This window comes from Leuciscus leuciscus (genome assembly GCF_965113295.1).
Source record: "Leuciscus leuciscus genome assembly, chromosome: 16".
NCBI lineage: Eukaryota > Metazoa > Chordata > Actinopteri > Cypriniformes > Leuciscidae > Leuciscus > Leuciscus leuciscus.
In genome coordinates, this window is record NC_138740.1 from 34,678,526 (window position 1) to 34,694,367 (window position 15,842).

Here is a 15,842-nt window from a genome sequence, read left to right on the forward strand (position 1 = left end):
GTTTCTCTAAGTCTTGTCTGGAAACAAAGCATCTAATTCTTGCAATATTTTTTAGATGATAGTATGCTGATTTAGTTATTTCTTTGACATGACTACTGAAACTAAGGTCTGACTCTAGTGTCACACCAAGATTCCTGACTTGATGTTTAGTTGTTTGACCCCTAGAGTGAAGGTATGCGTTCACTTTGAGAACTTCATCTTTGTTTCCAAACGCAATAACTTCAGTTTTGTCTTTGTTTAATTGAAGAAAGTTTTGACACATCCAGCTGTTGACTTCGTCAATGCATCGGCACAGGGAGTCAATGGGGCTGTAATCGTTAGGCGATAGGGCTAAGTACAGCTGTGTGTCGTCTGCATAGCTGTGGTAAGCAATTTGGTTATTTCTCATTATTTGGCTCATTGGGAGCATATACAGGTTGAACAGGAGTGGCGCAAGAATTGAGCCTTGAGGGACTCCGCATGTCATGGATGTCCACTCAGACTTATGGTCTCCTATACTCACATAATAACCTCTCCCATCTAAGTATGACCTGAACCATTTTAGGACTATCCCAGAAAGCCCCACCCAGTTTTCCAGCCTGTGAAGAAGTATGTTATGATCGACAGTGTCAAATGCAGCACTGAGGTCGAGTAGTACCAGCACTGATAATTTTCCTGAATCAGTATTTAAGCGGATATCGTTTATTATCTTTATGAGCGCTGTCTCTGTGCTGTGGTGCGGTCGGAAACCAGATTGAAAATTGTCAAAGTATCCATTCGAGCTTAAGAATTTGTTCAGCTGATTGAAGACAACTTTTTCAATGATCTTGCCTATGAAAGGAAGATTTGAGATCGGTCTATAGTTGCTTAATATGGTCTTATCCAGATTGCTCTTTTTCAGGAGGGGCTTGACAACTGCAGTTTTCAGGGAGTTTGGAAAACTCCCAGAGAGAAGTGAGGCATTTACCACTTCTAGAAGATCTGCTTCTAAACTGTTTAGCACACTTTTGAAAAAAGATGTGGGAAGTGTGTCAAGGGCGCATGTTGATGTTTTAAGGTGTTGTACGGTTTCTTCCAAAATTTTGCCATCAATTTCTTTGAAGTCAGACATAGTAACTACTTTCTCAGGTGGTCTGATCTGTCTGACCCCAGTGCAACTCAAGGATGTGCTGATCACCTTTCTGATATTATTGATTTTCTCAGAGAAGAAAGAAGCAAACTCACTGCACTTGCTGTTTGAGAGCATTTCACTAGGAATCTGGCTTGGGGGGTTTGTCAGTCTCTCTACAGTAGCAAAAAGAGTGCGTGTGTTGTTTAAATTGCTGTTTATAATATTTGAGAAGAAAGTCTGTCTAGCTTTGCCTAGTTCCATATTGAAAGCATGCAGGCTGTCTTTGTAGATGTTATAATGGACTACAAGTTTTGTCTTCCGCCACATGCGCTCTGCTTTTCTGCATTGTCTTTTCATATGTTGCACTGCTGTTGAGTTTCTCCAAGGTGCTTTTTGTCTGCCACTCTTCTTCCTGACTTTAACAGGAGCAATATCATCAATTATATTTTTAACTTTTGAGTTAAAAGAATCAAGGAGAAAATCAACAGAGTCAGCAGATATGCTTGGTGTTAAGGATATAGCCTTCATAAATAGTACACTAGTGTTCTCATTTAAGCATCTCTTCTTGACAGACACAGATCTAGCTTCAGTGGCAGGAGAGATCAATATATCAAAGAAAATACAGAAATGATCAGACAGTGCTACATCCTTAATAAAAATCGATGAAATGTTTAGACCCTTACTGATAAGTAAATCTAGAGTGTGTCCATGATTGTGTGTGGGTCCATGTACATGCTGAGTCAGATCAAAAGTTTTTAAAACAGTTTTGATTTCTTTTGCCATATTGTTTTCTGCATTATCTAGGCCTATGTGAATGTTAAAATCTCCAGCAATGGCAAAACAGTCAAACTCTGAGGTAATTGTTGATAACAGTTCTGTAAAGTCCTCAGCAAAGGCTGGAGAATATTTTGGAGGCCTGTAAATAATGATAAGTAAAATGCGAGGAGCACCTTTTAACACAGTACCCAGATATTCGAAAGACGGGTAATTCCCAAATGATATTTGCTTACATTGATAGATATCTTTAAAAAGAGCAGCTAGACCCCCACCTCTCTTAACAGCTCTGCAGACACTCATAAAAGTAAAGTTAGGAGGGGCTGTTTCATTGAGGATTGTTGCACTGCAGCTGTCTTCTAGCCAGGTTTCATTTAGAAACATAAAGTCCAGGGCCCGTATTCATAAAGAATCTTAATGCAAAGAGTAGCTCCTAGTGACAAAATTCTAAGAAAATTCTTAGAAATGTGGGCGTTTACTCTTAAAATTAAAGAAAAAATCCTAGTAAAGAAAAGAGTAATTCAGAAAGCATCTTAACCCTTAAAAGAGGTCTTAAGGTCAAAATTGTTAGGAGCACGGACGAGGACTTTTAAGAGGCTTAAGAGTTTCTTTAGCAGAGGAGAAAATGGCAGAAAGACGAAGAGGGAGAAGAAATGTGTTGAAGACAATGAATAACAGTGAGTTAATAAGACGCTATAGATTAGATCGTGCAGGGATCATGTTTGTGACTGATCTTATTAGAGACACGCTAATATCTCCGATACAGCGCATATGCCATAGCGCCAGAAATGAAAGTAATCACTACATTACGATATTTGCCAACTGGGAAAATTCCATGTTTGATACATTAAAACCAACATTCAAACCACCACTTAAATAGACATGCCAGCAATTAGTGTAATTGGAAAGATTGGAACAATTTTTATCATTCTAAGCCAAGCAAATACCTTATAGGAAATTAACAGCATGGTAAAAAAAAGAAAAAAAAGAAAAAGGATTTATATACACATATATAATGTGTGTGTGTGTGAGAACGGTCAAATAGGAAAAAGTACGCATGTAATTTCAAAGTGAAGGCTTAGAATAGCCCCTATACTTAAAATCACTTTTTTTTTTTTTTTTGGACAACCAACCAATCACAGTCTTCAAAAGATTGTGTCATACATAGCAACGGGGTCAGCCCCGCCTCCTTACTAAGATGAAAGTTTTTGTCTTTTCCTTACTCAGAGTTGCTCTCAGATCGGTCCCGAATCGCTTTTAAGCTAAGACTCCTACGTAAAAGTTTTTAAGCTAAATTAAGAGTTTTCTGAGAGGATTCTTAGAATCTTTATGAATACGGGCCCAGGTTGTTTGTGGTTATTAAGTCGTTGACTAGAAGTGATTTATTTTTAAGTGAGCGAATGTTTAAAAGTGCTAACTTAACAGTCTTACTTTTTGTCCCCACAGCAATCTTAGTTTGACATGTAATAGGCACCAGATTAGTTGGGTTTGCTATACGGCTATTGAAGGCCTTAGACTTTCTATCTTGTAATAGAACAGCAATAGAGAAAGATACAGGCACACTGGGTTCCCGCTTGTTCTGTAAACATTTGAGAAAGTTACTGTTATCAAAGCGGGGACCCGACATACATCACTGAGAGCTGGTATCAGTTGTTTTTGGTTCACCTCGAGCAGATGGAGGAGGGTGTGGGCCCTGGCGTTTTGGCCGAAGAGGCCGAAGAGCTCTCACAGGAGGGGGCGGGCGAGCTCGGCGCGCAGGCTTCGGTGTTTGAGGTGCCTGACGATTTTTGGTTGGTATCTGGGCGCTTGCAGCAAAAGAGTGGGATAGTCTGGTTCCAGCATGCACTAGTTCTTCCATTTTCTGTGAGAAGCACAGAAGTGGAGTTGCTGGCGAGAGTGAGAAAGTATCTGGTGAAAGGGGCTGTTGCTCAGGTGTTATAGGAGGCTGTGATATGCTGTCCTGGCTTCCCTGGCTGTTTTCCAGGAAGTCGTCCTTGGGTGCTGAATCTTGGAGCAGTTCTAATATGTCTGTCTGTGGTGAGCTCTGTGGGCATGGCTCAGCTGAGATTGTGTCCGTGAGCAGAGGTTGTTGTGGCTCAGTGGTGTTATCATTGTCCTTGTGTGATATGTCAACCGCATGTCCATTTTGTTGCTGAAGTGAAGTCCCGTGTTCATTCATACTGTTTCCAGGTGTGTGTGTGTGTCGTTCAGATTGACACACACTGCAGAAGGATGATTGAGGGAGAAGTCGATATTGTCCTTTAACACTCTTGAACCAAGTTTGTTTGGGTGATGGCCATCCCGATGAAATAGTTGTCTCTGACTCCAGAAAAGATTGAAGTTGTCAATGAAGTTTACTCCTTTTATATTGCAGGTTTTTTGCAGCCATGTATTAATCCCAAGCAGCCGAGAAAACCTGTTTGTTCCTCTTGCCCCTCCACTTGGGAGTGGTCCACTGATGAATGTTTGAACTTTCAGTCTTTTAAGTGTTTCAAAAAGTTCATTGAAATCCTTCTTAAGGAGTTCTGACTGCTTTTTAATGATATCATTCTTCCCCACATGAATTATGAGTCGATTTGCAGTCTTATGTTTCATCAGAATGTTCTGAAGTTCCCTGTTTATATCAGAAGTTGTTGCTTTTGGAAGGCAGCATGTAGTTGTATCCCTGCTGCTAATGTTTCTGATTATGGAGTCCCCCACTATCAGAGTCCTGGGCTCGGCTGTGTTCTGAGCTGAGTGCCGCTGTCTGCTCGACCTTGAGCGCCAGTTAGCATCAGTGTTAGCTACTGGCTGATACAGTCTGTGTTCGATCACATTCATCACGTTTGGGGATTCCTCATTTACATTCATTAGTACTTCAAATCTGTTCTCAAGATGTATAGGTGTTGGTGGGAGACCAGTGTTTGCAATCCTTGTCAGAGCTGTATCTGGGGTAGAGGATGCTACTGCGGCAATATGTGGGGCTCGTGACAATCTGATGTCTCGAGTGCCTTTGGGTCTCGCTCCCTGTTTGTGCCATCGATTTGTAAGTCGATCGGCTTGTTTCTCTACCTGTCGAGGAGCACTAGTTTCATGGGACTCACCGGCTATATGCTGAGGGTGTCCATGACGAAGCTCTGTTGTGTGTTCCGTCTGGTTTGGTGGTCCCGTAAATAACTTTGTTTCAAGAACTGCAATCCTTTGTAAAAGTCTGTGGCAGTTAGTGCAGCAAGTAGATTCCAGAAGAGGCATTTCTCTCTTATCCTTGTAGGCAGTTGTGTTTTCCTTTCCCCGGAATGTAAGCTGGTCATGTAAGCTGGTCGGGTAGAAGAATTCTGCGTTTTTGTGGTAATCCAAACTTTGTCGTTTGAGCACTGTGCTGATTTGCTGAAGTTAAAATTAGGTGATAAAAGGAGCTAAAATATAAAAATATAGAAGATAAAATATAAAAGTGATAGAGCAAAGCGCGGAGCAGTAAGCAAGAGCGTCCGAACGGTAGCTGAGCTGAGCAGGAAGTCTCAGACTTCTTCTGGTAGGTGATCAAATACTTATGTCATGCAATTAAATGCAAATTAATTACTTAAAAATCATACAATGTGATTTTCTGGATTTTTGTTTTAGATTCAGTCTCTCACAGTTGAAGTGTACCTATGATAAAAATTACAGACCTCTACATGCTTTGTAAGTGGGAAACACTGCCGATTTTGCAGGTTATCAAATACTTGTTCTCCCCACTGTATGTTGTATAGAATGGGACTACCAATTTATGGCAATTTTACACATATGGCATCAAGTAAAATAGTTGATCAAATCATACTGTTATATATTTCATAACATAGTTGAGAATCACCTTTATACAAAGTTTGGTTAAAATGGCCCGAAACCTAAACATTTATTGGTAAGTGAAAAAAGGAAAACATTGTTTTCGCTTATACATTTCTTATCATGCCATTTTATTTTCTTAATAACGTGTCCTCTACAGACAGCATAAAACATGAATAAAATAAAAAATCCTCCAATGATTTCTCATGCCACAAACAATGTAATGATATAAACTAAATTCACAAAGAAATCTCTTATATTTCTGGTTCTCAGGAGTATATAACAATACATCTAGAACTAGATACTAGTAGCCTCAGTAGTAGATTTGTGCTACATTTAAAATTATTTCTTGATTGCTTTGTTTCTCATTTTCCTTCTCTGATTTAATTTGGGGAATTTATTATTTAATATGTTGATTTTTAGACCCGATGGAAGTGAATAAAGACAAATGGCATCATTTCACTAATGAAGATGGAGAACTGACATATAAAAATGAAGACAAACATCTGTTTGAAAAACCTCATCATTTCAAAAATGAAGATGGAAATGCTGTCGTTTCACAGACTGAAGAAAATTTCACACAAAAACAAGCTGGAAAATCCGGAGACAAAGAATTTTTCACCTGTTCTGAGTGTGGACTGTTTTACGTGCACAAATCAGACCTTAATAAACACATGAAATCTCACACTGGAGAAAATCTGTTCATATGCTGTCAGTGTGGTAAGAGTTTCACACGTAAATCAACCCTTAACAGACACACGAGAGAACACACTGGAGAAAAACCATTCCCCTGCTCTCAGTGTGGAAAGAGTTTCAGTCGCAAAGAGGACGTTAATGTGCACATGAGGATTCACACTGGAGAAAAACTGTTCAAATGCTCCCAGTGTGGAAAGAGTTTCACTCATAAAGGAGGCCTTAATGTGCACATGAGAATTCACACAGGAGAGAGGCCTTATACATGCTCTCAGTGTGGAAATAGTTTCACATCTCAAAGCGTTCTCACCACTCATCTGCGCCGTCACTCTGGAGTGAGATCATTCAGCTGTGATCAGTGTGATAAAACATTTGTTTTGGCATCCAGCTTAAAAACACACCTTAAAACTCATGCTGGTGTGAAGCCTCACTTTTGTTCTTTTTGTGGAAAGGGTTTTTCACGCCTGCAGAATTTAAAACAGCATGAGAGTGTTCATACTGGTGTGAGACCTCATTGTTGCCCTGACTGTGGGAAGACCTTCACTACATCCAACAATTTAAAAACACACCAGAGAATTCATACTGGAGAGAAGCCGCACCAGTGCTCTTCATGTGGGAAGAGTTTCACCCAATTATCTACTCTACAGAAACATGAGAAAAACCGTTGTCCGACATTTTCTAATTAGCCAATGTTCATGTTCAGATCCATCACTTACAAGTAAATAATTTGACATTTAGATGAATCAAAAGCTGGATAATTTGCTAAAATTTCTAGTGAAGTTTGATTGTTTGACAAGGGGAACCTTTGGGGAAGGTCAAAATAATAGTTAGAATTAGTGCTGTCAGTTAAACGCGTTATTAACGGCGTTATTTATTTATTTTTTTGCGATATTAACGTTCTTTTTGCCTAGCAAACTTTGTAGTTTTTTTCACATGCTGTTGCAACAACTAGTAACGTTAGAAAAACTACACCACACCGGATCTAGCTAGACCGGAAACAAAACAACAGGCACGCAGCACACACTTGTTTGGGTTTGCGAGCTGGCCAAAGAGTAGTAGGCTAAATAGAATAGAATGAGAATGAATGAGGCATTTGTATAGCGCTTTCATATGTTCTACTGTACACCCAAAGCGCTTTACAATCATATATGGGGATCTCTCCTCAACCACCACCACTTGGATGATGCGACGGCAGCCACAGTACAACGGCGCCAGTGCGCTCACCACACACCAGCTATAGGTGGAGAGAGGAGAGTGATAGCGCCAATTCAATGTAAGGGGATTATTAGGAGGCCATGATTGGTAAGGGCCAATGGGTGGAAATGTGGCCAGGACACCGGGGTTACACCCCTACTCTTTACGAGAAATGCCATGGGATTTTTAATGACCACAGAGAGTCAGGACCTCGGTTTTACGTCTCATCCAAAGGACGGACACCGAGGGGGTCGCACACCGGACGAGAAGCGCTGCGCCGCGTCTTTAAAATTCGAACACATTATTCTCTATGAGTGTACACACACCGGCGGCGCCATTCGGCGTCTGTCCGCGGCGCCCAGCTATGGCTCAGGACCTTGTTCAAAATCCTGCCGTGCCACAGAGCGCCATTTACATAGTTTATATTAAATTTACATTTATTTGTCTCAAATCGTCGTTAATGTATATACTGACTTCACCCTGTGCTGCAATATACATTTAGTTTTACATTCATTTATAGAAATCAGTAGGGATGTCCCGATCCGATCCACGGCATCGGTATCGTGCCGATACTGGCCCAAAACGCTAGATCGGATATCGGAGGGGAGAAAAAAAAATTATCCGATACCTATGATCCGATACCCATTAGGGGTGGAACGGTACGTATTCGTACTGAACGTACGTTCGGTGCATGGATTTACACAGAGAATACACGGTATAAAAATAAATAAAACTCGCGTGCACATTAATCAATGTAATACGGAACTAACTGTTAGATACGCGCATATGCGGGTTCTTTAGGGACACCTAATCTGTAGCCCCGCCTTAGCTCTGAACGCGCGTCTATATCGCTTCAAACGTTCACTTTATCATTATACGCGCGCGGCGCGTCCTATTCGCTTTGGACGCGCGAATGGATTCAAACTGTTCAAGCATCGAACTAGACGCGATAGACACGACTTTGACGTTCTATTCGCGTTTGGTGTGAACGCAGCAAAATGAACAGGCTGCGATGTCAAGATTGCAATGCTGGTGTGTGTGTGTCAGAGAGAGAGAGGCACGGGCGCGATCGAACAGTGGAAACATAAAAACATACTCCGTCATTTTCATACAGGACATCATTAAAACTGCAAAAAGTGTTTAGCCTACTTATATTTGTGTAAAACACAACATTGTGCTTTTGTCAAACTGTAAACTCTTGTCAAACTGACTGTCACCCAAAATCACACACACACACACACACACACACACACACACACACACACACACACACACACACACACACACACACACACACACACACACACACACACAATGATCTCATCTTTTGGACATTCATCATATTGCATTGGTTTTCATTTCTTGTCCTAAAACAGCACAAATCTGTTTATTTTTTATTTACACATTCTACATTGAATAAAACAGAAAATCAAATCATGTTTTTAATGGTAGTATTATTTTACACAGAAATAAATTATTTATAATTCAGATGAGAATAAAGTTAAAGTTAATTACAATTTTAAGGAAACAAATATATTGATCTGAAATATAGCAAATTAATTTTAAATTCATTCAGGTTACCAAACATATCTCAAGGCCTTTTGAATAAAGGGTGGCAGTCTTTCATTATCAACTGCTGTTGTGGACTATATGGAGAAGTATTTGTTCTCCATTTGAGTGAGATGTTTTTATGTGGCTAATTGTGCAAAGTGCTTCCATATATTATATTATTAGTAGTATTCGTTCAAGAATAAAATAAAAATATCGGATTGATATCGGTATCGGCAAATAGCCAAAGCTGCGGCATCGGTATCGGTATCGGAAGTGAAAAAGTGGTATCGGGACATCCCTAGAAATCAGCTGCTTGAATGAAAACTGCAGATGTAATGGGATTTTCAGGAGATATTCTCAATTCATTCAGTTAACGGACGCTCTTGAGGTAAAGTGTTCAGACTGCAGACTTAGTAATGATTGTATTTAACTGTACAGTACAATCATAACATACAGACATTATCTTGATTCAACAATGTCCTTAAACATAACAATATTGCTTGCCATAAACTGAGAAAGTGCGCGTCCGGTGTGCGATACCTCGAGTTGTTCTGGACGCGATGCGACGCGCTGCGCTTCTCGTCCGGTGTGCGACCCCCCCCCCCCCCCACCCTTAACGCTACGTTTTGAGTGGATGGCGAGCGCGAGACGACAAAATGGATGCCAATAAGATTCTGAATGGAAAGTTTACTTTTAAAAAGTTGCCAAATGGTTCCATTGACAAGACCAAAGTGATCTGTGTGTTTTGTCATTGTGAACTGAGCTATCATCGCAGCACGTCCAGTCTGAAATACCACTTGACGCGAATGTGAATTCTCTGATGCGATTATTTGCTCCAAGTGAGAATGTTAGTGTGAAATTGAACACTACAGTATATGCCAATGTTGTTTTCAATAAAAAAAACATTTGCACAAAGCAAGCCAATCCACTTTTCCATGTCGATAAGAGCATTAAAATGAAAAAAAGAATGGGACAAAAATAAATCAATGGACATTTAGAATAGATAAAAATGTGCGATTAACTGCGAGTTAACTATGACATTAATGCGATTAGTCGCAATAAAAAATTTTAATCGTTTGACAGCACTAGTTAGAATATATGAGGGATTTGGGTAAAACTGGCAACAATAGTCCATGAAATCATAATCTATATTTCAAATAACTTGTTTTAGATGTATAGACATGATGCGTTAAGATATTAAAACAAATTTTGCATTGAAAAAGATTGAATAAAATTGCAGACAAACAGCAAATGCTTAACAGCTTTAATAGTCATATTATTGCATTTGGGTCAACATTCAAAATAAATAATTTTATTAACTTAAATTCGTAATTTCTTGATGCAGAACGCCGTCTATGGACTGGAGAGTTTGCTTTTGAACATGTTCTGTTCTGATGTCTCTATAAGTCATTCCTGTTTCCTTGATCATATCATGAATTATATTTCCCATAACACATGCCTGCACTCATTATGCTTGATTACTTCCAACTGTGCATCGCTATCCTGTAAAGCTCTGCCGATAGAGGATATGCACATGACGTCACCGTCGACCGGAGTGACTGCTGTTAAGCCCACTGAGTGATAAAATCATATCCTATATATTGTGTTGTTAACTCATCAATTAAATATTTACCATCTTATATTCTGCATAATTGTATGTTTTTAAATAAACACTAGCAAAAACTATACAAGTTTTAGGGATGGACAATATATTTAAGATTGACATAAGTGATTAGGAAACACGATTCCTGGCTGCATGTCAGTATCCATGGATCACTGGATCTTTGATGAGTTGAACACTATCGAGTCCAACTTTTAGTTTAAACTGATATTCGCTTGTGTTTTCGCATTTTCCTCTATTAAATTCAGTCATGTAGCAGCTCTTTTGCCACTCAGTCCAGTGCATACCCTCTATGTAAGCCCTGTGTTTTCACTGACTTTTTGCAAAGTCTTGTTAGTGTCACACTGCATTTCTGAGAGCCCTCCCTCTGGTTATCCGTGTTTTGGTTTTCATTTTCTGCCTGGTTTCTCGGATGTCCTTGTTTTACTGTTTTTATGCTCTGATGTCTCTTTGTATTATCTGTCCTGTATTTTTTACCTGTTGCCTGTTTTATGGATTATGATTCCGAATTTCTGTAATAAACGACTGCAGTTGGATCCTCAACCAGTTTCAGAGTATTTTGTGACAAAAAGATCTAGATGTGAATAAATCGCTGAGTCCAGACCATATTGCTTCTCTTCTCTGTTTAATCTCTCCTTCAACCCAAAAATGAAAATTCTTCTCGTATTCCTTAACTCCAGGCATATCAATAATAGGGAAGCATCTAAACTTCAGGCTCAGGTCAGTTTAGTTCTGGTTCTCAACGGCCCTATAAGCTTGTTTTAAAATCATCAGCATCAGAATTTCCTTACTCATTGGTGGTTAAGTTTAAATATAGTCATAACCAAAAATTGTCTTATGGTAAATCAACTGTCCTCAATAAATGTTATTTCTAAAATAATATTTTAATGTTTTATTATAATATATATTATCCCAAATCAAACACATGTGGTGAGATAAATAGTGTTTGTTCCCTTTCAGGAGATCTCTTGTATTGCGTAAGCAGCTTATGCTATGGGAAAACGTACTCGGTTACTAACGTAACCTCGGTTGTCTCTAGAAGAGGGAACGAGTACTGCGTAAGTATCTTACGCTAGGGGGAAAATCCCTTTTCCGCGAGATATTGAAGCCAAAAAATTATCCTTAATTTTGTATTAATGTAAAACGCGTTGCGGCAGCATACAGACATAGGCAAGACGGCTCGTGTGCCTATTGGCAGTTCTGCGGCAACTGCAGCAGCCTATCGAGCGAGGCCTAGCGTGACGTCAGACCCAATGAGGGTGCTTCGCGCCCACTGTGTCACGTCCCGCCGAAACTGTCGTGGCTTAGGCCTATAAATACAGCTCGCAGGCAGCTGATATCTGGTTTTTCATCGCCGAAGCTAACCAGAGCGTGTGCATGCACGGCAAGATACGCAGTACTCGTTCCCTCTTCTAGAGAGAACCGAGGTTACGTTAGTAACCGAGTACGTTCTCTTACGAGAGGTCTCTCGTACTGCGTAAGTATCTTACGCTAGGGAACCCAATGTAAAACGCCTTGCGTGCTGGGATCTGACACCAAAGACCCAAGGGCGAAAGCCCGGGGTTCATATAGTGCATCATCACCAGGGGAACTCACAGGGAGTCCGGGAAGAGGGAGGGGCGGAGCCGCGCTCTTCCACATATAGCAGCGTCCCTTAGACGCAAATTACATCATACAGACAGGGCGGAGTACGGCCTGAGCTGATGGAAAATTGTGGGTCTTATGGGCAAATAAATAAGCATTTTGCGGTCGATCAACGAGCAGTGCTCATCGAGCAGTGCTCAGCAGACACAGTATTCTGAACCGATAGCATCAGAACAGACAGTACTGGTATATTTAGACCGACAACAGCCTGGCCTGTAAGGCGGGAACCTCTAGGTTATAAAACCTTATAAATGTAGACGGGGAGGCCCAGCCTGCCGCCATACATATATCTTGCAAGGCAATCCCATTTGACCAGGCCCACGACGAAGCCATGCTTCTCGTGGAGTGCGCTCTGACACCCAACGGGCACTGCATACCCTTGGAAGTGTACGCCAGCGCAATGGCGTCAACTGTCCATCTGTTTCGACGCGGCTAGTCCCTTGGAACGTCCGCTGAACGAAACGAAGAGCTGCTCCGTCTGTCTGAAGACAGATGAGCGAGACACATAAGCTCTTAATGCCCTGACTGGACAAAGGAAGCTCGCGTCTCCTTCCTCACCAGAGAAATGACCTGCGCCCTAAACGGTGTGTTGAGGGATTTTGGAACATAACCGTGCTTAGGTTTGAGTATAACTCTTGAGTCATTAGGCCCAAACTCCATGCACGTCGCTCTGACTGAGAGCGCGTGTAAGTCCCCTATGCGCTTCACCGAAGCGAGAGCCAGAAGAAACACTGTCTTGAAAAACAGGTGCTTAAGATCAATCGTCTGTAAAGGCTCGAATGGGTCACCTTTCATGGCCTCCAGTACCACAGAAAGGTCCCATACAGGGACTGAGGGAGGTCTGGGTGGATTCAGTCTCTTAGCTCCTCTAAGGAAGCGGATGACTAAATCGTTCCTTCCTATTGACTGACCAAGCGTTGTTTTTGAGAACGCTGCTATGGCCGCCACATAAACTTTGAGCGTGGAAGGGGACCTGCCCTTGTCCAACAGCTCTTGTAGGAAGGAGAGAACCTCCGTCACCCCACAGTCTGGGGGCGACACGCCACGAGCTGTGCACCAGCTGGAGAACATTGACCATTTCGAGGAATAGAGACGTCGCGTAGACGGAGCTCTGGCCTGCGTGATCGTGTTTAACACTCCGCTTGGGCGGTCAGCGGGTACCCGTTGATGGCCCAAACATGAAGGGACCACAGCTCTGGGCACGGATGCCAAATCGAGCCCTTGGCCTGAGAGAGGAGGTCCCTCCTCACTGGCACTGGCCATGGGGCAGTGCTCGCTAGCTGCATCAGAACTGGGAACCAGGGTTGGTTTTTCCAGAACGGCGCTACGAGTAGCACTGAGCATCCTTCTTCCCTGATCCGCTCTATCACCTGAGGCAGGAGAGAGACGGGAGGAAAAGCATAGAGAGGGCGGCGGGGCCATACATGAGCCAGCGCGTCCCTGCTCTTGGAGAAAAATTCCAGACAGTGAGCGTTTTCTTGAGACGCGAACAGGTCTACTTCCGCTCTGCCGAATTTCTTCCACAGCAGCTGGACTGTCTGTGGGTGTAGAGACCACTCGCCTGTCGGAACATTGTTCCTGGACAGTCTATCCGGTCCTACGTTTAGGAGCCCTGGCACATGCGCTGCTCTCAGCGAGAGCAGGTTGCGCTGAGCCCACACCAGGAGGCGTTCTGTCAGCCTGTGCAGGTTTCGGGACCTGAGGCCGCCCTGGCGATTTATGTAGGACACCACTGACATGTTGTCCGAACGGACCAGGACGTGTGTCCTCGTATTTGGGGACAAAAACGCGTCAGCGCGTTGTCTACTGCCAGCATTTCGAGGCAGTTTATGTGCAGAAGCTTCTCCCGTTCCGACCATTGGCCGAAGAACGGTCTGCCCTCGAGCAGCGCTCCCCATCCCGAGGTGGATGCGTCCGTAGACACCACCTTCACACTCGAGGAAGTCCCCAGGCTTACACCTGATTGGTACCAGTCGTTTGCTTTCCAAGGTTTCAGAGCTGCGATGCATTTCTGATTGACCTTGAGACGAAGCAGACCGGAAGCCCACGCTCGGTGCGGCACTCGTGCTTTCAGCCAGAACTGTAGCGGGCGCATGCGAAGCAAGCCCAGCTGAAGAACTGATGATGCTGAGGCCATGAGACCTACAATCCTCTGAAATTTCTTGAGCGGGACCGATGCGCCACAGCGGAAAGAGTTCGCTGCGCGCTGAATGTCTAGCACGCGCTGTGGTGACAGTCGCGCTATCATAGACAGCGAGTTCAGTTCTGTGCCCAGAAAATATATTATCTGTCTGGGGGACAGAGAACTCTTCGCCCAATTGACTCTGAGACCCAGATTCTCGAGGTGATCGGGTAAAATGGTCCTGTGCTCTATGAGCATCGAGTGAGATTGAGCTAGAATCAGCCAATCGTCCAAGTAGTTCAATACTCGCATGCCCTGTAGCCTGAGGGGTGCGAGCGCTGCGTCCATGCACATCGTAAATGTACGGGGTGCTAGGGACAAGCCGAACGGTAGGACCCTCGAAGGCGAATCTCACATATCACCTGTGACGTGACGCTATCTGTATTTGAAAATACGCGTCTTTCAGATCTATTGACACAAACCAATCTCCTCGGCGAATCTGTGCGAGGATTTTTCTGGTCGTGAGCATTCTGAACAAGCACTCTGTTCAGTTGCCTTAGATCTAGTATGGGTCTGAGACCCCCGTCTTTTTTCGGTACCAGGAAGTATCTGCTGTATAGCCCTCCTTCGCTCTGAGCTAGAGATAACGGCTCTATGGCCCCTTTGCTCAATAGTTTCAAAATTTCGGCTCGAAGTAGGTGTGCTACTTCTGTTTTTACCGTGGTCTCGACACGCGTCGCATAGCGACGAGGGCGCCGGCGAAACTGTAGCGAATAGCCTCTTTTTATAATGTGTAGCACCCACTTCGAAACCCCGGGTAGCCTCGCCCATGCATCTGCATGAATGGCTAGGGGTTGAATGCGAAGCGCGCTCTGGTCGCTCAGCGACAGAGGGGCTTCGGTGTGCTGTAACACAAGCGTCGAGCTTATGACATTCGAGGCAGAGGGTGCGCTGATAACAGCGGGCAGATTGCCCGCGCTCGGCTCCTCTGCGGTGGTTAACCGAGAGGGGAGGGCTGGGCGAGTCCCGTAGGACTTGTCATGTCTATGTGTGGATGTGGGCGCGGGATAGCGGGCACATTTACCACACCGAGAGCATTGTCCGCCTGAGCAGAGCGAATGCACGTTGGTTTCGTTTTTACAGAAACCTCGAGACATGCAGGACGTAGTGATTGTGGGCACATCTGCTACGTTTAATGCGCAATCGAACTGGGTCGATTTTATGTGCGCGAGCCCTGTGTGACGGGCTGTGCTTGTGTGTAGGAATGGGCACTGGGCAGTGGGCATTTTGTCTACACTCATAACACCATCGGCCATGGCCGGGACACCAGAAAATACACTCTTTATGGGATT

At 43.1% G+C, this 15,842-nt stretch overlaps 2 protein-coding genes across 6 annotated transcripts in view; one reads left to right on the forward strand and one right to left on the reverse strand.

The window, feature by feature from the left end:
- The window catches only part of LOC309478174 (uncharacterized protein), a 253,102-nt gene that overhangs the window by 18,415 nt on the left and 218,845 nt on the right, over positions 1-15,842 (reverse strand). The gene's annotated exons all lie outside the window — the stretch shown is intronic.
- LOC309478138 (uncharacterized protein) overlaps positions 1-15,842 on the forward strand; it is a 47,860-nt gene that overhangs the window by 4,026 nt on the left and 27,992 nt on the right. The window contains exon 3 of one of the 5 annotated variants that reach the window (XM_082141690.1): positions 6,089-11,267. The exons of the other annotated variants lie outside the window; for them this stretch is intronic. Coding sequence (XP_081997816.1) covers positions 6,089-7,044 — 956 coding nt within the window. The 3' untranslated portion in view covers positions 7,045-11,267. Of the gene's footprint in view, positions 1-6,088; positions 11,268-15,842 lie in introns of those variants that run through there. 5 annotated transcript variants of the gene reach the window in all.